The 21,982-nt window shown below is 37.5% G+C and overlaps 2 protein-coding genes across 10 annotated transcripts in view; one reads left to right on the top strand and one right to left on the bottom strand.

Annotated features, from left to right (window-relative positions):
- PLD6 (phospholipase D family member 6) overlaps positions 1–21,982 on the top strand; it is a 54,576-nt gene that overhangs the window by 7,149 nt on the left and 25,445 nt on the right. The window lies entirely within an intron of this gene.
- Positions 9,555–21,982, bottom strand: part of MPRIP (myosin phosphatase Rho interacting protein) — a 226,486-nt gene continuing 214,058 nt past the window's right edge. For 5 of the 9 annotated variants that reach the window (XM_072597050.1, XM_072597057.1, XM_072597059.1 and 2 more), the window contains one exon: positions 9,555–10,473. In XM_072597050.1, the coding sequence (XP_072453151.1) occupies positions 10,402–10,473 (72 nt within the window). In that variant the 3' untranslated portion in view covers positions 9,555–10,401. Of the gene's footprint in view, positions 10,474–20,945; positions 21,555–21,700; positions 21,767–21,982 lie in introns of those variants that run through there. The other 4 variants (XM_072597051.1, XM_072597060.1, XM_072597052.1 and 1 more) reach the window with 3 other exon arrangements.

The following is a 21,982-nucleotide window of genomic DNA, read 5'->3' as shown; positions in this document are numbered from 1 at the left end:
GTAACATGCCTGATTAGAAACATGACAAATGTCTGTCTTTCTTGAATTTTGTCACTAAGGATAATACATATATTCAAACTAGAAAAGCAAAATGACTATTTGAACAAATCTAATAATTTTTTTTGAGCTATCTTTGCATCTCCTCAAACAACTTATAGGTTTGAAAAGAAAATAGGAAATCCTAGAATATACCTTAAATGACAAAAAAGACCTATAAAGTCCATCTTGCTGTGATGTATAGATTTTAAACACCCATTTTTCTCTTTCACCTTATAGTGAAAATACAATTGTTTGCAGAGAGAAACCTCCCAGTCTTTATTATTGTTTAATCTAGTTGGGTCTCCACAAATGGATATTAAGTTTTTTTGACGTACTATTTGAACAGCAATAAGTTTACTTATTTGTCTAGGAAAACTTCCCCTTCATTTTACATTACTAGCTATTAAAATTTTTATATTAGCTGAGAAGTCTAAAATAGTTGAATCAGTTTTGATTTTAGTGTTATGAAATCCTCTTCTACCTACCACTTCTTACACTGTTTGGTGGCAGTGTCTTAGGAGTTCCATTTATTCTTCAAAGAAGCCTTAACAGTTTGTGGAACGAGGAGGACCCAAAGCCTACTGCCCTTTGTTTCTGAGTTCTCAACACAGGAATATATTCCAAGGACACAACTAAAGAATATATGTCCTAAATATGGCAAACTAGTTTCTCTAGAATGGTTGGTAAATCACCTGTAATGGTTAAATATACCATGTATACCATACAAAGGCTACCAATTTTCAATGAATTAGAATAAAACTAAAAATTACAGAAAACTGAATTTTCATAAGATACTTGATCTTGCACTGCCTCAGGAACATCTGGAGGAACCACAATGGTTATAAGCTATTAAGTACAATCTGCCTTATGTCATACCTTAGAAATTATTTTTTAAAAAAACAATCCCTGTTATTATTAACTGAGTAGTTTACTCATCAGTTGCCTCTCAGGAAATGAGTGAAGAGCTCACAAAAAATAATTCTGGCTTGTAATTTGATTTATGGATGGGGTACAGAATGATCTTGAAAAGCAGGTCTAACATGAAATGTCTAATAGTTTAAATTTTTGACAGATAAATTTTATTTCTAAATGCTTTCTGTTGGCTTCTTAAATACACATTTTTGATTCTCAAATGCCTTTTATTGTAGCAGTAGTAAATATTTGAGAGACATCATGGCATGCTAGCCACTAGAGTTGGGAAGATTGGGTTTGAATCCTTCCTCTCACTAGCCCTTGGACTTAGAGCAAGCCCCTTAACCTTTCAGTGTCCCAGGGAACGCTAAGTCCTATAAGTTGCAGAGGAGTTGGCAATCGATGCTCCCTAGTAGCTTCCTCACTGGGAGTTCCCTACCTCATTGAAATCAGAGGTCCTGATCGAAAGAAAATAGCATATATTCAGCCCTGTCACATTATAAATGCAACATATAGGTTGCATTGAATTTTTTTTAAACTCAATAGTGACTTCAAGTTCGTATTCTCATTGACCAGAAAGGTAGCCTGTTATAGAGTAGCGTTATGCTACTGGAACTTTACATAAAAACATTATAATGATATTCTAGTTAAGTATCTTTCAATCATTTTATAAACTTACTAGTTTAAGCTTTATTTTTTAAAAAGCCAGCCATCTATCTTTAAAAGGCTCTTAACTTCCATAAGAATATAAAATGTGATACCCTTGTATGACCAAAAATTCAGGACTAGATTCTCATCTTTTTCAGGAAACTCTGGGGATAGTCCTGCCCTTATTAATTATATTTGATACATAAATGTTATTGTATTATATGTCACTTTATAATTTTTGTTCTGAATAAACAAGAGTTTGGGCTCACACTTTTTACCTTACTAGATTAAAGATCCAAAGCTGGAAGGGACCTACCTCAGAGGTCATCTAGTCCTACACAGTAATTTTTCATATGACAAGCCCCAGGAAAGTTGTGTGTTCCCCAAGGTCACATAGGAAGTAAGAGACTTTAAGAGAGGTCACTTAGCTCAGTGATCTCATTGATCTGGTATGTTCCCCTTCAGTATTGTAGTTCGTACTCCATTCATACGTACTCATTAAAAAAAAAAAAAGATTCTTTCTACGTAAGTGGAATAACAAACATCTAAGAAAACTGAATAATAGCCCAGTTATATTTAACAAAATGCCCATCTAAGCTAACTAGTATTTCTACCCCTACAATAAAGAGAACCTCAATACACAGCATGCAAAGGGTGGTGCAAAAATAGTTTATTATGATATAGTTTATGTAAAGTTAGGTAATATTTACAAAATAAAAATGATCAGCTACATCCACAGGAATCTAGCATGTCACAGAAGGTTTAAGGAATAAATATTGTGACAAAGTAATGTTTTAATTACAGTGAACAGTTGATCAGGAACAGTGGCTTTTAAAAAGCACAAAGGATTGCATTGACTGGAAAAGGAAAGGAGGGAGAGAAGCCTTATTAAGCAGATCAGCATCCTTTACTATCTTTTTAAAAGGAAATTTGACAGTCTGACAGGGGTTGATATATAAACCATGTGGGCCTAAACATATATATATATACACACACATGAGTTTTACCTCATATCTGATTTACAGATGATAAGCTTTATGGTCAGAATGTTGGTGTTTACTCCCTGGAACTGTTTCATTTTTCACAAAATTTTTAAATCTAGTGCACAGAACATTTAATATTAGTGCAATAATTAATCATTGTATAAAATATACTATTGTGTGAGTGTATGCTTAAATACACACACGTATGCATGGGTGTTAGCAGTGGCTTATGATTTTTAAGATCATTTTAGGCATGGATAAGTGATTATGGATTATTTCCAATTTATACTGTTACAGCAGATAACATTTTCTTTTCTCTCATAGAAGTTCATGTAAGTCAGAGCTATAAATCCCATCAATCTAATATTTCAAGGCATCTATCCTAATTGATTACTGTTTTCATTAAGTATGAGACAGGGTATGTTGAAAAAATGGATAAAAAGAAGAGGATTTGGAAGAGAGAAAAGATAAAGCTGTATCATTCCTAAGTGTCACAATATACTGCTTACCATTTTATAAATATTACTTAGAAAATCATGATTTCCTCTCACTACTTAATTCTTGGTCTTGAATTAGTGTAAGAATAAGTCAGCAGGCAAGCCAAAGATGGAGGCGAATTCTAAAGACTTTCAAACCAAGATATATTTATGTTACTTTTACAATAATGAATATACAAGAACCTATTAGTGAACATATCTTGTCCAACCTCTTTCTTCCTCTAGGAATTCTTAACTTTTAACTCCATGAACTTTAAAAAACATTTCAATGATTGTATTTAAATATAATTGGTTTCCTTTGTAATTCTATGTATATTATGCATTTAAAATATTCTGAAAAGGGGTTCATAGGCTTCACTGGACTGCCAAAGGGGTCAATCACACAAAAAAGATTATGGGCCCCTGTTCTAGGAGAAGTAAAGGAGGTGGTGGTAATAAACTTGACAAATAGGATTTGATGGCTAAATTTTTTTAATGTCCTCCCTAATTTCATTCATCTATGATAGTTTTTTTAAAAGTCATTATAGTAGAGGAAACTCACTTGCATAAAATAGGGCTATTTAATGTTCTCCCAGGTTATCCTATATTTTAGCCTTCAGTTCTCCACAATATTTCATATTGCAATTAAGTCACTTCTACATTGATGTGACACAAAACAGTATACTGGAAACAATGCCTACACATAGAAGTTTCAGTTTACAACATGATGTTTAATTAAACATTATAACTGCAGACGTGGTAAATCTCTTCCCTACAACCCTACCTAATAATCTTGAATGGTGAAGAAATGATAGGACTGCATCCCTGATGTGAAAACCATGCCTTACACTTTACCGCCCTGTAACATTTTTAAGTTATTATGTAAAAAATGGTTTCTGTCACATTTTAGCTATCTTTGCTAAATGCAACTTTTTTCTTCATTTAAAAAACTTTATGCAGAGGGCTGTTAATGCCATATATACCAAGTACAGCATTACTGAATTCTCTCAATGAAAAATTCAGCCTTTGTAGGATCATACTTTTCAGATACACTATACATTTGAAAAGTATATTCAAAATCAACTGTCAGCAAAGAATTTTAAAAGACATTTAAAGCAGTCATTGAAAACTATCATAATGCTGGGTCTTTCAACATCACACCCAGAGTTTTTTTTTCAATCTTAAAAAGGAACCATCTGTATTAGATTTTTTTTAAAAAAATAAGTCACAAAACCCTTTCTGACTTCCAAGTAATAAATATTTACAGTGCGTGCCTTGCATATACAGATTTTAAGTTATTTTAAAGAGAAAATGCAATTTAGAATGAATGAGCATGCATGAGATTAAAGGTTCACAACGCAGAAGAATCCTATATTGACCACAAAAATGCAGTGGTCTAGAGGAATTACATCGAGGATGTCTCTTTAAATAATAATATTTCATCATGCTGCTTTCATGTCAGCGATTTGCCTACCATGGAAAGCATTCTTATGTTTATTTTTATTTTTAGCTAAAGAAGCAGAAATTCTGTTCTTTTATTATAAGGAACAGGTTCTTGTCTCAGTCCTCCTCCCACTTCTCTCCCCACAAAGATCCCTTTTTAAAAAAGCATCATAAGAGATAAAATCTGAAAATGCTCATGTTTTTATAGGTTTTTTTTTAGATTCATGTAACTTTCTATCAAAGAACTCAAAAAAATTATTTTATTTCTAAACTAATGGTTCTTTTCAGTACTGAAGTCGGTAAAGTATAGCAGCTTGCAAAAAAAAACAACAGTGTTTATATGGATACACAGAAATGTATATTTGTTTTATCCTGTACAGGTATTTCAGACAGTAGCTTCTATACTGACAATCCACTATGAAACAGATAGGATAGAAGCGCAGAAAATGAACTAGAGAATGCTCTGATTTTGGGGGAAAAAGGTAGGAGAAAAGTTAGATTTTCATATTTTTTTTTTTATTTCAGAGTTTGAAAGTAGAAAGAGTATCTGAGCTTAATTTTTTTAAAAAGGGTTTTAGGGTATAGATGGTATAGAATAAAAGACCATTTTGTTGATGTGGAAGAGGGAGAAAAAAACACTTATTATGGTAGTAAATTTTGAGCTTTTTCATTCTTTATATAGCATGAGAGTAATGGAAAACTCCTAAGCAATTCAGTAATTTATTATAGTGACTGTAACGATACCTTTGTTCAGCCTAAAAAAAAAATCACTGATTTTTTTCATGGAGAAGAATCATAAAATGAATCTGTCTTTATGAAGATAAAATTTGGGGGGATGTGATGACTTTTCACTAAGATTTCATGTTGGAACAAAGAAAAAGAACAGAGGAAGAATTAATTTTAAAGCCATATTTTAAAAACAAAATGTAGTATGTATTTCAGCAGGATCTCTTGTAAACATTATTTTTGTTTGGGCTATTCTACATGGAAATGATCTATTTATTTTAGTCAGTATATTTCTACTCTTAATGGAATGGAAAAATGACAGAAACTGATTTCAGGTTGGAGGAAATTTAGAAACACAACAGCTAATACATCGCACCCCTTTACTATCATAACTCTAGGAAAGCTATTATGTAAAACTGAAAAACTTTTGAGTAAGTATGAATCACTTCTTGGGTAGGCTGTTTATGTGAATATCTGCAGTAAGCACAGATTCTGTGTTTCTATTTGAAATAAAAAGCTTTTTTTCAGTCAACTGACGATTATTTGAATTATAAAGAGTAAACTGAAGAGTGATTCATTTATACCTACATATTCTTCCATTCAATATTGTAATGCCTCATTTACCTAGGAAATGAAACTTCTAGTTTAATAAAGTGCTAAATATTAATTTGTAATATTCTAAACATTTTCATTAACAATGGCTATTATTTCCTTGCCTCTGAAAAGAGGACATTGAACACAATAATCACATTGGTGTCTGGACATTGACCATAATAATCAATCACATTGGTATCCTTGAGAACCTATTTGCCACAGACCTAAATGGCTACAGGCTGCTGTGCTTTTCTGGTCAGTGTTCCTTTCCTGTCATCTTGCGTGATGGGATAAAAATAATACTTTTCTTGGATGCCTGCTTAGTTCAGGGGCGGTATCTTCGTTTGTATCTTCATTTCAGGATGACCAAAGTTACGGCATTAGTGAGGCTAACTGCAGTTTATTTTCTTGTTGAGAACCAAGTCTGATAGTTTGCAAAGAAGGTGTAATAGATCTTTACTTTTGTCTGTAGTAAAATGTCCATTTGTGTAACTTCTTGTATTAAATGTAATTAAAGAATTTGTATTGATACCTTCCTTTCTTTCTTATAACTTTCAGTGTGGCTGACCTTAACATACACATAGGAAATGTAGATCTTATTACCTATGTTTTATATTTCTCTATTATTCTGAATCACATATATGCCAGTAATAACTTTGAGGTGAAGCATAAAGTTGTTAAAGAAGTGATTCACCCAAGGCCTTGGCTACTTTGTGGTAGAGCCAGGACTAGAACCCTGACCTCCACTGTAATATCTTTACTCTGTTCCCAAATAAAATTGGGGTCTAAAAGATATGCTTATAATTTGGGTTATAAAGGAGAGTTAGGATTTAGTTCTTAAAATTCTTCAACATGTTAAAAATTACATTGTTACATCTACTTGTGGAGTGAATAAATTTCATTTAATGCCAATACTAGTTGACTAAAATAATGCTAGGTGATATTTGCTTTACATAGTTCTTAAAGAAAACATCTCTAATTTTAAAAGCCATCATTTCTATTTTTGGCTTTTTGGTTTTTAGTGCTCATTAGGCTTCTTACGAGGCAACGTTCTACTCTTTCCTCCCATTTGGACAACTTGATGACAGCATCGACTATTTCTCCTGTGCAAATAGTTGTGACTCCTCAGTCTCATTCACTGGGCCAAAAGAAAATGCTTATCTTGATTTCAGTTACTTATTTCTGCTTCTGCCGAAAGTACCAGCAACCAATATGATCCAAAATTGTCATTATATTTGGAACACCACCAGCAGTTTCACTGCCTTATGTCTATCCATCCTATCAATCCTTCATCTTATACTTTCTCATCTCCTTATAATTCACTTTTCCAAAGGCATATGCCCTGTGTCTGCAGAATCACATCCCGCGTCTTTTGTCATTTTCAACTCCCACCAAGTGGTTATTTAGAAGAACCCAGAATTACTTGTTTTAGAGTTGTTTTAAAAAGAAGAAAGAACACCCAAGAGGATATTTACTTTTTCTCCACTAGTACTAAAATTAGTTAACTAATGCTATTGGGGGCCTAATTTCTAGAATTAGGATCATTAAATAATTTTCCAATGGATTTAGTTGCCTAGATTAATGTATGAAAAATACTGAGAGGTGCTAGCTTTTAGCGATTCCTTCAGAATCTAGGAAAGGACGTAGCTCAGTCCAGTCTTACAAATACTGCACTGGTCTGTGCATGCTTTTGTCCAGGCCATCTGGCAGCAGAAGAAAGAAGATCATTCGTTTTTACTTGCCTAGTTAGAATTCTCATCTTTGCATCTCAGGCCAAAAAAAAAAATCTGAACAAGAAAATACCTGCAATCAGCACCTAATGAATTAAACTGATGATATATGGAGCATCTTTTCGTACAGTGCGGGTGCTTCCTAACTGTTGAACTGAACTGAGCTCTAAGGCAGGGAAAGGCCGTAAGAGAAGAGATCTGCCGTTTTCTCATCGACATTAACACAAACATCCTACGTCTTTCTACGTAACTAGATAGTAAAACCAAGCATTCCAGTTCAACACTAGGCTACTTTTTCAGAAAAGTGCAGGAGGGAAAAAGCCCAAATAAGAGCATTTCATGTTCTCTCACTTGGCAGTTTTCTCTGAGAATGAGGAGACCGGGTAACTACAGAAACAACATCCAAATTATGTTCACTTGGTTTGCTTAGGTCCAAGGGTTAGAAGAAGCAGAACAAAATGCAAATTTCCACATACAGGTAAGCTTGATTTTCTTAGAGAAGTAAAAAAATAATGCACACAACACAGCAAAATGGTAAATATTCTTGGCAGCGCGTCAAGTCAGATTCAGTTTGTCTCTTAGTTCCAAACCCTATATTCTCGTCTGCTGTACCTCCTCCTTGTCCTAAGATGATCTGAGAACCTAACTCTCAAAAGGGCCACATGTTCCCAAAGAGGCAAATGTGAGTAGTGCTACACCAAGAGCTAATGAACACTGCCTCCATCTGCTCTTCAAAAGCAGGCAGTCCACTACCAGTTCTAGCAGAGGCAAGCAAAATATTATTTTAGGTATAGCAGGAAATAATTTCCTCCTTACAAAGGAAATTCTAGGTTTTGAACATTCAAAAGATGTGATGTGGAACACGGCACACACAAAAATACCATTCTCCATTTGTTGCAGCTCTGCCACTAGGTGGTTTCTATTTTATAGATTTTTAAAATATTATTTGGTTCTTTGTTGCTATTACATACAATAAGTATCATAAAAACTCACCCTTCCTTGTAATATAATGACAACCATAGGCTGTCTCTATTAACCATTTAGAAATTGGAAGAGTATTAATACTGAAGTTAGGAGAAAGGAAGTGAACAGATAGTGTGAATGGGGTTGGAGGTTTAAAGTGTTCAAGTAAGACAAGAATAAGTTGAGTGTTTACTGTAATTAAAGGCCATTTCCCCACTTCTACCCTTTCCATCTATATAGTTTAGTATTTTAGCCTGCCTTCCCAGGTTGCCATGTTTTACTCAGTCTTTTAAAGCAAGTTGAGAAGGATGGTTTTAATAATAATTTTATTCTAAATCACCTACCCATTTGCCAGATAGAAGCTTGCTATAAAAGGCTGACCAGGTTAAGTCTTCAAATTCAGGGGGAAAAATTCAGCACTTAAGGCCATTTAATGCTAAAACACATTTTGAAAGAGGACGTTCAGCAATATATAGGTGTCAAGTTAACTCTAAGAAGAAGGAAAAGGGATGAATCCATCAAATGGACCTTATTTCAGACTTTTCTTATTTTTTTTGACATTGAAAGGTAGCAGAACTACTTTTCACTTGGGGAAAAAGTGTTGTTTAATCTTAAACATAAGGTAGTGTTATTAGTTCTAAGGATTTTGAATGGCCTGTAACAAATCTAGTCTAATTCACAAAGTATTAAAATGTCATGCAAAATTGTTAGCATTGTCTTGTTTTGACTAGGATTTTTTAAAAAAGTATACATGAGGGTAGTCACTACTGATCTCAGTTGAATTTAGGAATAATTTTTTAAAAAATGACATTACAAAAGAGTGTCACCACCTCCTCATGTTTCTTCCCCCTCCCTCCCTTTAACCAACTAAATGGACATAGTTTATATGGGGAGGAATTTCAAAAAAAGATTAAATTTTTAGAGCAGACACTTTTCATGATAGCAGGAATCATAATGCAAAATCCCAATCCATATTTCAAAAATAGATGGTCACTGAAAATACCATAAGAACGATCGGAGTAAGTAATGAGAGGGGGAGCTGGTGTTTTGTGCAAGATTTAATTAAAAAAAAAAACAAACAAGAATTAGGAACGATCAGTTTCAACAAATCTGTTGTAGTACTTTGCCACAATATTCTGGGATGTGTGGTTCTAAGCTGCATTAGTAGAAGGAGTACAAAATGCCATCATTTCCGTTCCCCACTCCCCCTCCCCCTGAAAAATCTTTTATCAGAGTTGAGATCAAGGGTGGCAGAATCAGGGTTACAAACCACCTCTCCTCTCCAACTCCCCCTCTAATTTCTCTCCAGTAGGTCAGTGCTGTAAATTTAGGCAGAAACAGAATGTCCTTAGGCTTTACCTCAGAGAAACAAGAGTTAAGACTAACTCCTGGCGTACTTGGCTCAAAGTGCCGATGAGCACCAAACCACTGCCAGTTCGCAGCAGAGCTAGATACGCCAACTGGGCCCTGTTTCCATACCAATACATTCGGTAAGACAGAGCTAGCTTATCAATAGGCTGCTGAGCCTTAATACTGACACTTAGTGTAATGAATTACAGTAAAGTAAAGAATTCTAATACAGGTTTCTAGAATGGGAGGAAAATTAGATTGTTCGTCTTCCTCCCCCCTAAATCATTTACTAATTCTAGAATACAGTGGAAGAAAAGATTTGATAAGATGTTGGGAGGGAGGAGTTGAAGGAATCAACACAGCAGGAAGTGGTGTGAACTACAATCCATAAATCAGTCTCTTATCCATCCATACAGTTAATGATGACAATAATAACAATAATTAATAATAATAAAATACGGTACAGACAAAAATCAGCGTTTGTGTTGTGCTGTTGCAAGCCAGGTGGGATGTGTGTTCAAGTTGAATGGGATACAACTAGTCTTTCTTCAAGTCCCTGGATTCAAAGAGTTTCAGACGTTCTTGCACAGTCAGGCCTTCCTTCAGACTCTGGGTATGGAAAAGATAAAAAAAAAAATGCAGAAAATTTTAAGCCTCCAAAATCACAGTCCTTGGCAATTTAGGTAAAAGTCCCAAATAAAAGAGTACATGTGGCAAACAAAGAAATGGTGCTGATGCTCAGGCAAAGGAAGGAGAAAGGTTGGCCTCCTTTGTGGAGAGATTAGTGGAACATGCTAGAGAGAAACTTATTGTGAAGTGTTATTGGGGGACTCTAGAATTTCCTGCCCTCTCTCCCCCAAAGTAACTGGATGATAAAAGGAGGAACAAGAAGGTGTGCATAAAGAAGCTGAACTCTGCAAATGAACAGGCTTGAAGCTGCACTACAGACAAGCAGCAGTCTGAATGGGTAGGTTAAAAATCTTTTAGCTAACTGGATCGCTAAAAAGAGTACAGACCAAAACCCTTTCACACCTTACACTGTGGAATTCTTGTAAATCTGGATCCCTAAGAAATCAATGGAGTATCCCCCAATATGCTGGAGATCTTTTTCTGTCTGTGGCTCCCCCCACCCCTTTATAATATCTTTAAAAAGATATGTAGCAGCCAGGCTATTCATCTATTGACTCTCATTCTCACTACCAATTGATTTTCCTCCTTTTCCAGTCCCATGTTGTCTTTAGTGGGATTTTCATTAAATTTCTCAAATGTTAGTCATAATCAGTAATATGCTACATAGTCTGCTTAGACCGCCAGTATGCCTTTTCATTGTTGTTTGGATCGCAAGTAGTTGACAGTTCTGAAATTGGTATCCTTTATGATGCAGCTGCATAGCACTGATGGGATAATCCTCATATAGGGAGTAACGAGTAGCCTTGGCTCACTGAAAGCATTAACTGTCCTGACTGGTCTCAGTACTAGAGGACAGAGGATGAATTCTACTTCCCTTCTCTAAGTAGAGAGATAGGGGATGCTAGATGTGGAATGTGGCATGTTCTACCAGACACAGTTGCTGTCCACGGGTTTTGTTTCAGTATTTTTCTTTGTTACAATTGCAGTGGAATGAGGAGAAGTAGGTGGGAGGAGTTATAGGGAAATGAATATTCCAATGTGTACAGAAGGCATTCCAAAGATGATCTTACTCAATTCAGAACCAGCGCAGTGACCATCTATAATATGTGTCGAAGAAAGATAAGAAGCAGACTGCCTCAGTGGGATCTGTGGCCCAGCTGTCTGTCATAATCTGTGAGGTGTCTTTTTATCCATTTGGTCAGCCAAACCAGTCTGAATAAACTGATATCTCACATTATCACAGATTTCACTGGGACTCAGTGAAATTAAGTGTCCTTCAACAGGAACATTTGGACAACCCTACCTTCTGAACTGAGGACAGAAAATGTTTCTCTCTTTTCATGTCAATTTATTCATCTTTTATCATGAACACTGTGTACCAACTTAGTGGAGCTGGGAAGCTCCAGCTCTGTTGTTGATTTATATAACTAAACTTAATTAATGACCCTGTACCATCATTTGTCTTTTAAAGTGATGATACTTTTACTTCACACACCTACTGTGCGTTACAATGTAGTAATGTTGTGAAATATACAGGGATACTATAAAATTCACAACATGAATGCTCTTATATTCCTTTTTACATATTACACCCATTTATCATCTCTCCCAACTAACTTGTAAATTGCTTACGGGCAGGAACTGAGGCTTACTCATCTTTTCATCCCTCATGGTGCTTAGCATAGCACTTTGAAACACAGGAAGCGTGAACCAATTCAAAACCGATAAATGTCTAAATCAATCTAAATCACCAAAGGTTGTTAGCAGGATCACGCAAGACCCCAGGGCTGGGCCAGAATGGGAACCCTTTGGAAGCTAAAATCTCCTAACATGTTCATGTGAGCTGCGTGAGCAGCCAAGGGGCCCCTGCTTTGTGTCCTATCACGTGTAGAAGATGTAAAGAACAAAAATAAATGCTGTGCTCCAGCAGCCCACAGGGTTGCAGGGAAACAAATTATCATCAGCCACAGAGCCTCCATGCAGAAACGCAGGCCTGTCTAACAGTCACAAATCCATAGCAAACAGGGTTGAGGGGACAGGTTTGTTTTTTTTTTTTAAGGCTCTAGCAGTTTTGTGTGAACTGAAGCAGAAAAACGGAAAGGGAAACAATCACCGGTGACAAGTTGTGGACTGAAACTTGCTTCAGTTTCTTCTCAGTCATTGTGCAGCTTTCTCACTCAACACTCATGGGCTTAGCTGTTCTGTCATTTCAGAATCCAAATAAGAGGATTTGGGTAAAAAACCCACAATTTTCTGGGGTAAGTTACTCTTTCTTCTTCATTTTTTTTGTTCTTCTTCATTATTCTTTTGTATTAGTGTTTGTTAATAAAGCCCCAGTTACAGGTGTGATGCCCCATTTATGGCCGGTAGTTTCATGGATACATTATATTCTGTCCCCATGACCTTCCCTCAAACTTCAGTCAATACTGTAAAAAAAAGCCCCAAAAAGATACTGCTATTGTATACTAGAAAGTTCTGCTGAAATTACAGAAATTACCCAACACGTCCTGTTGTTATTACTGGGGAAACTACTGAAAACTGTTTCCATTTGTACCGAGTCGACAAAACTTTTATGACAGACTATTTTTTTAACATTACTAACTCAAATGCATCTAGTACATACTTACAAGAATGTAAGCCCTGTTGATGAAGCACATTGTCATGGTTTGTGATAATCTACCACTGAGATATAGAGTTCTTGGCAACCCAGGTGGCACATAAAAGTATCTCTTTGGGAGTCACAACTAAAGCATGACCTATTTAATTCCAGAAAACTGTCTACTTGAAACCATGCAAGCAGCTACTGACAATACTGTACTCTTTATTTCCATTTTAATTCCCCTGCTGTTTTTCATAAGTTTTTACAAATTTTTGTATTAAGGAAAATACAATAATATGCTTCATTTCTTGATTAGTTTCCATCAAATACCAGGATTTCTGACCTGTGAACTAGAATTTATTGGTCTGTTAATACAGCATGCCCATTAACTGACCGTTATTTCACATAACTAAATCTGGCGATGACACCAAAGGTCGTACTTGTAAATAATTTGTCCCTAAGAGGTTGGTGAATATTAGAATGCTAAAAATTTAAGCACTGGAGGCATTCAGAAGCTCTGAGGCTGAAACTGGAACTTGAAGTAGCTCCTTGTAATACTACAAAGGGTAATAAAGAAGATTTATAAGTGCAAGGAAATCTGTTACAGATTCCAGGAAGAAGAGATGTATTACAATGATTATTGACTCTCTGCTGAGGGGACCAGAGACAGTCATATGGAACTATGACTTAGCTTAATTAGAAGGGAGTGGTGTCTTTCTGTAATTATCTCTGAAACAGGACAGACTTATCAAACCCTACCCCAAACTCAAGACAGCTATCCTCCTGCTGATTAAGGTGGAAATAATGACAGTAAACCTAAAATGTATTTCTAGAGTTTGAATCAGGTAGTAGGGAGCAGGCAGCCAAAGGACCTGGCTGTGGGGTGTGAGGGTGGGTGTGTTCTGATGTTGTTTTCATCTGTTTCCCTAGAAGAAGGTTAGGATCCTGAAAGCAAAAAGAGGATACGGAAAATGAACAATCCATTATGTTGATTTCAAAGAACAGGAATTAGTTTTCTGGACAATGGCTTCAGAGAGAGAAATGAGTACCTTTCCTGAGTGATGGGAAAAATGAAGTTTGACCTGAACCTTGCCAATCTGACCTAAAAGGATTCAAACCAAAAATAAAGGGGGAAGAAGAAAAATGTCCAAATAAAACTATAAAATGAGAAAACTGTAGAGGTAGATAGGTATAACACAGTATAATAGAAGAGAAAGTGCTTCATAATTCAAAGGAAAAGAATGGAGAAGAACAAGAAAAATAACAGGGTCTCAGAAGCCTACATGCCCAGAACATGGGTAATAAACTGCACTTGACATTTTCACAAGTAAATAGAAGCTCATTAAGACTTGGTGAGATGTGACAGTGTAAAGTGAGCAGAATCCATAGAACAATTTATTCAAGGGCAGAAAGGCTGTAAAGAAACAACTTTGAGGGGGCGGAGCCAAGATGGCGGAGTAGAAAGACGCACATACTATAGCTCTTTCCCCACAGCCCATATATACCTGTAAAAAATAACTCTCAACAAATTCTAGAGCAGCAGAAGTCACAGAACGTCAATGAAAGAGATTTCCAGTCAAAGGTAACCTGGAAGGCCGACAGGAAAGGTCTATCCCATGGGATGCTGAGCTGAGCAGAGCCCAGCCCTGGCCATACAGCACCGGGAGTAACAGGACTGGAACAGGCCTTCAGGGCACAATACCCAGCAGGGAGGGTCTCAGATCCCTCACCTACAAGTGCCAAAGAAAACTTCAAAGGTCAATGAGAGGGCTTTCCCAACTGGGCAAGAGGGGAGCAGGGCCCCCCCGCCCCCAGCACTGGCCCCAGGAAGAGGCAGCAATAGTAGTGGTGGTGGCAGCAGCAGTGGCAGCAGCCCCAGCGTTCACCTGTGAAGCACTTGGCCTAAAGCCCCTGAGGGAAATGAGCAGCTGATCTGAACCTCAGCCCTGCACAAAGTCCTGAGGGGAGGAGGAGCACTAGGACCCTCATCTTGACAAAGGATTCAGAAGTCAAGTAACTGACTGGGAAAATGCCCAAAAAAGGGGAAAAAATGAGACCATAGAAGGTTACTTTCTTGGTGAACAGGTATTTCCTTCCATCCTTTCAGATGAGGAAGAACAATGCATACTGTCAGAGGAAGTCAAGGTTTCTTCATCCAGTACCTCCAAAATGAATATTCAAAGGGCTCAGGCCATGGAAGAGCTTGAAAAGTGAGTCAACAGTTTGCTAAAGGAGGCCCCCCAAAATGCTGAAGAAAATAATACCTTTAAAAATAGGCTAACTCAATTGGAAAAAGAGGGTCAAAAAGCCAATGAGGAGAAGATAGCTTTAAAAAGCAGAATCAGCCAAATGGAAAATGAGGTTCAAAAGCTCACTGAAGAAAATAGCTCTTTAAAAATGAGAGTGGAGCTGAGGTAAGCTAATGACTATATGATAAACCAAAAAATTACAAAACAAAACCAAAAGAATGAAAAAATGGAAGATAATGTGAAATATCTCACTGGAAAAACAATTAACCTGGAAAAGAGATCCAGGAGAGATAATTTAAAAATTATGGGCCTACCTGAAAGCCATGATCAAAAAAAGAGCCTAGACATCATCTTTCATGAAATTATCAAGGAAAACTGCCCTGAGATTCTAGAACCAGAGGGCAAAATAAGTATTCAAGGAAACCACAGATCACTGCCTGAAAGAGATCCAAAAAGAGAAACTCCTAGGAACATTGTGGCCAAATTTCAGAGTTTCCAAGTTGAGGAGAAAATATTACAAGCAGCTAGAAAGAAACAATTCGAGTACTGTGGAAATACAATAAGGATAACACAGGATCTGGCAGCTTCTACATTAAGGGATCGAAGGGCTTGGAACAGGATAGTCCCCAAGTCAAAGGAACTGGGATTAAAACCAAGAATTACCTTCCCAGCAAAACTGAGTATAATATTTCAAGGGAAAAAATGGTCATTCAATGATATAGAGGACTTTCAAGCATTCCTGATGAACCGAAGAGAAAATATGACTTTCAAACACAAGAATCAAGAGAAGCATGAAAAGGTAAACAGGAAATAGAAATCATAAAGGACTTTCTAAAGCTGAACTGTTTACATGGAAAGATAATATTTGTAACTCTTGAGACTTTTCTCAGTATTTGAATAGGTGGAGGGATTATACACTTATACACACACACGTAGACAGAGAACACAGGTTGAGTTGAATCCGAAGGGAGGATATCTATAAAAAAAAAAAATTAAGGGGTGAGAAAGGAATATATTGGAAGGAGAAAGGGAGAAATGGAATGGGGCAAATTATCACTCATAAAAGAGATAAGAAAAATCTTTTTCAATGGAGGAGAAAAAGGAGGAGGTAAGAGAGGAAAAGCGAATCTTACTCTCATCCCATTTGGCTTAAGGAGGGAATAACCTGCTCACTAAATTTGGTATGAAAATCTATCTTACACTACAGATAAGTTGGGGAGAAGAGGACAAGTGGGATGAGGGGGATGATAGAAGGGAGGGCAAATGAGGGAAGGGAGTAACTACAAGTAAACACTTTTGGGAAGGGACAAGGTCAAATGAGAGAATAGAAGAAAGGGGGGACAGGGTAAGATGGAGGGCAATATAGTTAGTCTTATACAACATGACTATTATGGAAGTCTTTTGCAAAACTACACATATATAGCCTATATTGAATTGTTTACCTTCTCAGTGGGGATGGGTGGGGAGGGAGGCAGGGAGAGAAGTTGGAATTCAAAGTATTAGAAACTAATGTTGAGAATTGTTATTGCATATAACTGGGAAATAAGAAATACAGGTAATGGGGTATAGAAATCTATCTTGCCCTACAAGAAAAGAGAGAAGATGAGGATAAGGGAAGGGAGGGGTGTGATAGAAGAGAGGACACATTAAGGGAAGGGGTAATCAGAATGCAAGGTGTTATGGGGTGGGGGGAGGGAAGAGATGGGGAGAAAAATTGGAACTCAAAATTTTGTGGAAATGAATGTCTAAATCTAAAAATAAAAAAAAAAAACTTTGAAAAACTTGAGAACTCTCATCCATGCAATGTACAACTGCATCTCCACAAGACCTATCAATGAAGCGTGTTACACCCCAAGAGGAGCCAGACATAAGATGCAAGATGACAACATTTTTGGACATGAAGGTTTATGTTGTTCAACTATGCTTCTTTGTTGCACTTTTTTTACCCTTCTTTCTGTTTTTAGTGGGGGCAGGAGGGAGTAGGGAGTGTCACATGAGAACAATAGGGATAGCAACAATAAAGGGGCCATTGATGCTTTTTTTAAAATGCACAGACTAATTATAATAACTAACATTTATATAGCCCTTCTACATATCAGGCACTGTACTTTACTGGTTTTTCTCATCTAATCCTCACAACAATCCTGGGAAGTAAGTGCTGTTATTATTCCTGTTTTACAGAGGAAGAAACTGAAGCAAACAAGTTAAGTGACTTGCCTAGGGTCACACAGCTAATGTCTGAGGCTGAATTTGAACTCAGATCTTCCTGACTCCAGGCCCAGCATTTTATCCACTGTGCCACCTAGCTGCCATAATATAAATATTACATACTTCTGTTAAAAAGCAAGCGGGAACAAAGAGATTCATGGTTAACCTAAGGAATCCTCTTTTTTATGTGTAAATAAAAATGCCCTTTTGGAAGGTGTTTTAAGTTCAGCATAAGAAAAGACTTGGTAAGATGGGCTTCATGGTCAAACCAAATAGCTAGAGGGGACACTTGGTTCTAAAGGAACAAGGGGAAGATGATTAGCACAAATGGACATGGAAATATCTGTACCCAAGGTGGAAAGACCTGAGCCACGAGGACAAGAGTCAGAAGCAGAACTGATTTACTCCAGATAACTCAGGTAGACAGGGATGATGCTCCAGGATACAAGCTGTGAAAGCAGCAGAGATACACATAGCTCCAGAGGGTCAGCGCTAATGGATGGCAGAGACAGAACGAGCTTCTACAGTGAGTTCCCTTAGGTGAATTACCTACCTTATCTGTTAAAAAAAAAAAAGCTGGACTAAATGACTTAGAAGATTTATTTTAGCAGTAACATTCTATGACTTCATGTTACAAAGAAGCAGATTTTGGATCTATATAACAAAGAGAACAGACTATGGATTCTGAGTCACTAAGAAGTTCTTAAGAAAGAGGTGAGATGCCTATATTCTGGAAGTATAATCAACTCTCTCCCTCCTTCTCAGCTTAGGACCTTGACTCATACTTCACTGACAAAAGAGGCTACGTGGAACTAGCTTCCTCTTCTCTCCAATCCTCCATTTCAAATCATCTCAACATCCTCTCCTGTGATCCAGTGGGGCTGGTGGCTCTTCTCCTCACTGACAACTTCACGTTCCCCACCATGCTCTTCAGAGGCATGCCTCTTCAGTCACTCCATTTTCCAGTGCTTTCATTCTGTCCTTATCTATTTCCCCTATCTATCCTTGCCTTATCTTTTCCTGCTACTTACAAATACGTTCATATTCCTCTCCTTAAAAAATCTTGACCCTACTCTCCCCACAAGTAGCTAGATGGTGCAGTGAGTGGAATGCTGGCACTGGAGTCAGGAAGATGAGTCTTCCTGAGTTCAAATCTAGCCTCAGACACTTATTGTGTGACCCTGGGCAAGTCACTTAAATCCTATTTGCCTTAGTTTCTTTACCTGAAAAATGAGCTGAAGAAATGGCAAATAACTCCAGTATCTTTGCCAAGAAAACCCCAAATGGGGTCAGGGCCAGGAAGAGTAGGCTTGAAAGAAATGACACAACAATGCCACCACTGTCCCCACAGGCTATGTATTGTCCTACATCTCCTCTCTCTTTTACAATCAGAATTCCTTGAAAAAGGTTTTCAAATTCAGTTCCACTTTCTCTTCTCCCATCCATCTCTCAAATCTTTGTCTGGTTTCTAGGGGATGATACAATAGAAGTTGCCCCTCTCCAAGGCCACAAATGAGCTCTTAATTATTAGATTTAATGGTTTTTTTTTAGTCCTCATTCTTCCTGATCACTCAGCACTTGACACTGCTAATCACCACCTTCTTCTAGATTTTCTCTCCTCTCTAGATTTTTATAACACCATTCTTGTAGCCTGGTTCTCTTTCTACTTGTCAGAACCTTCTTAGTCTTCTTTGCAAGTTAGTCCTTCACATGTCACATCTAATGTGTGGGGATAGCCTTTGGGTTCTGTTCTGGGCCCTCTCCTTTGCTCCCTCTGTATTCTCTTGAGTGGTCCCATCAGCTCTCTTGGGCTCCCCTATTATCTCTATGCAGATGTTATCAGCATGTGCATCTTCAGCTCTCAGCTGAGCTCCAGTTCCACACCTTCAATGGTCTCTGCTTGATGTCATTCACGGAACAGAAGAAAAAAAGCAACGACTCTGGCATCAGACCCACTTCTGACTCAGTGGACCTTGGGGAAGTGCCTTCACCTTGTTGGGTCCCAGTTATCTCATCTGTAGAATGATGGGGTTGGACTAGATTCCTTCTGAAGTTCCTTCCACCTCAACTGAAAAAGGAAAGTTTTGGTGTCTACCTAGATGTCTCATAGGTATCCCAAATATGAAACTTCCCTTTTTCTACTGAGGGCACCACAATGGTTCTAGTCAGCCAGGCTTACAATCTACACAGCCCTGGCTCCTCCTTCTCTTCCATGTATTTATTCAAGAGCCAAGTTTTGTCATTTCCTTCTCAACATCTCTGTCTCTTTCTTCCTCTTCGTACCACAATGATTACTTATTATTGGATTATTTTATTGCCAAGCCGCCTAAGTGGTTGCCTCTCTCTACAGCCTATCATCCACATAGATGCAAAAAGCTCATGTCTGACTATGGCAGTCTCCTGCTCAAAAGGGTCAGTAACTCTGTTTTCCATAGGATAAAATACATCCCCCTTTGTTGGGATTTAAAGTCCTTTACAATCTTGTTCCAAATTAGTTTTCTAGGCCAGTTGCACATCATTGCTACCCTAATGCACTCAGTAAGTAAGCTCAAACTGGCACACCTGCTGATACTCATACATGACTCACCAGCTCCCACCTCTAGGCTTTACATAGGCTGTACTCCCCATCCTTGAAATGAGCTCCCGTCCTCATTTCTTCTTGGAACCACTAGGTCCTTCTGAAGTTCAGGTTAAGAGCCACCTCCTCCCCTTTAAAATTCCTTTTCTAATTCTCTTGATTGTTAATTCCCCCCATTGTGTTTTTTTGTAGATTTTTCTTATAAATTTTCATATAATTCTTTATACACACACACACACCACATCTTATATATACTTATCTGTGAGTGTTATCTGCCCCAACAGGCTGTAAGCTCTGTGAGGGAGGGGACTATTCAGTTTTTATATATAATAGATTTAAAGGTCAAAATGTTACATAAATCATATTTAGGGGTCTTGAGGTGCATGACATTCCTTTAAATAAAAATTAACTTAATCCTGTCCCATTTTGCAATGTAGTATACTCATTGTTTCACTAATCATAACTGACCATCTCTTTTGGATCCTGTTATCTTTTAACTAGATAAGGGAATCTGGGTGAAAAACAGCTTAATTATAAAGTACATGTACTCAATTACTTCCCTCTTATTCACAGTCCAACGTACGGTGGAAATCCTCTTATTCAGTATTTCAACCCTTTATTCTCTCTTCTGACCAAAATCCTTTCCTTGTTTCCACTAAAGATTGTTTAAAAAGCCTCAGGGGAGTTCCATTGTGATAAAACATTTAAAAACACCAAAAAAGAGGGAAAAATATTAAATCCATTCAAAGTTACTTTCTCCTGATATTGGCATTAGTAACTTTTCCCCTGTAAATCTAACCAGAGAAGCTACAATTGATGTTTGTCAAATCTTTGCTTTATTTTATGGCACTGACATTCACCAACTGGATAAAATACAAACTGCAAACACACACAACGGCAAATATGTACTAGGTTAACTGAGCAAATGTGGATCGTAGGGCATTTCCACTGTCAGCAGAACAGAGGGTGATTGGTTTATAAAGCATGATGGGGACTATTGTCTGACTTCTTCATGTTATCTGGGTAGGTACTTTGATAAATCTCAGCTTCTCCATGTTAAGAGAAATCAACAACACTTGTGGACTCTTTCTCCTTGCGAATGTCTGATTTTTTTCTCTTTAAAAACATATCTGTGCACGAGGCAGCGAGTTTAGTTGAGGACATGCACAGGTCATTCAGCATGCATGCTTGGCTGTTCCCACAGGTGCCACTGTAGCCCTTTCACACAACACATCCTGCCCACCCATGAGAAGCTGGCTTCACAAAGAGCCAGCTATTCTTCAAAGTCAACAAAGTGAAGGTGTATTGACTCCCCGGGCAAGGTGTCCCGTTTAGAGATTGCAATGCCAAAGAGTGTGGCAAAATGTGAGGGAGAAACTCGCCAGGGAAGGTGCAGAGAAACTTAATGTGGTTTTCCATGTAGATTCTGAAGTGGGAGAGATGATCAATTAAAAAGAGTAACAATAAAATAAGGAAAAAGATTATAGCTTGATATGGAGGTATGAATAGTGCATGCAGAGTGTGTTGCTCCCTCAAGGGAGTCAGGTTGGTTGGTTGGTGTGGGTTGTTTACCTACATGACAGGGAACCTGGAATCTGGCTCGTTTCAGTTATCCCATGAGACCTGCTCAATTACGGACTGTCAGAGGAAAGAGCAAAAATAAAACAACAGAAGAACATAAATCCTAAATGCAACAGTGTTCATAACGATCCACCCTCCACCCACAGGTCCCATAAAAAGCATGGACACCTTTTACACAGTTCCCCTGGGCTGCATCCCATGGAATAAAAGGAAATAATTCAAGTACTCAGCACGATGGGTGAAGAGTGTCTTTGTTTACCTACATATACCCAA

The sequence above is a fragment of the Notamacropus eugenii genome, chromosome 3 (genome assembly GCF_028372415.1).
Source record: "Notamacropus eugenii isolate mMacEug1 chromosome 3, mMacEug1.pri_v2, whole genome shotgun sequence".
Classification (NCBI taxonomy): domain Eukaryota; kingdom Metazoa; phylum Chordata; class Mammalia; order Diprotodontia; family Macropodidae; genus Notamacropus; species Notamacropus eugenii.
Note: the sequence above shows the minus strand (reverse complement) of the source record. Positions and strands in the feature narration are given on the sequence as shown.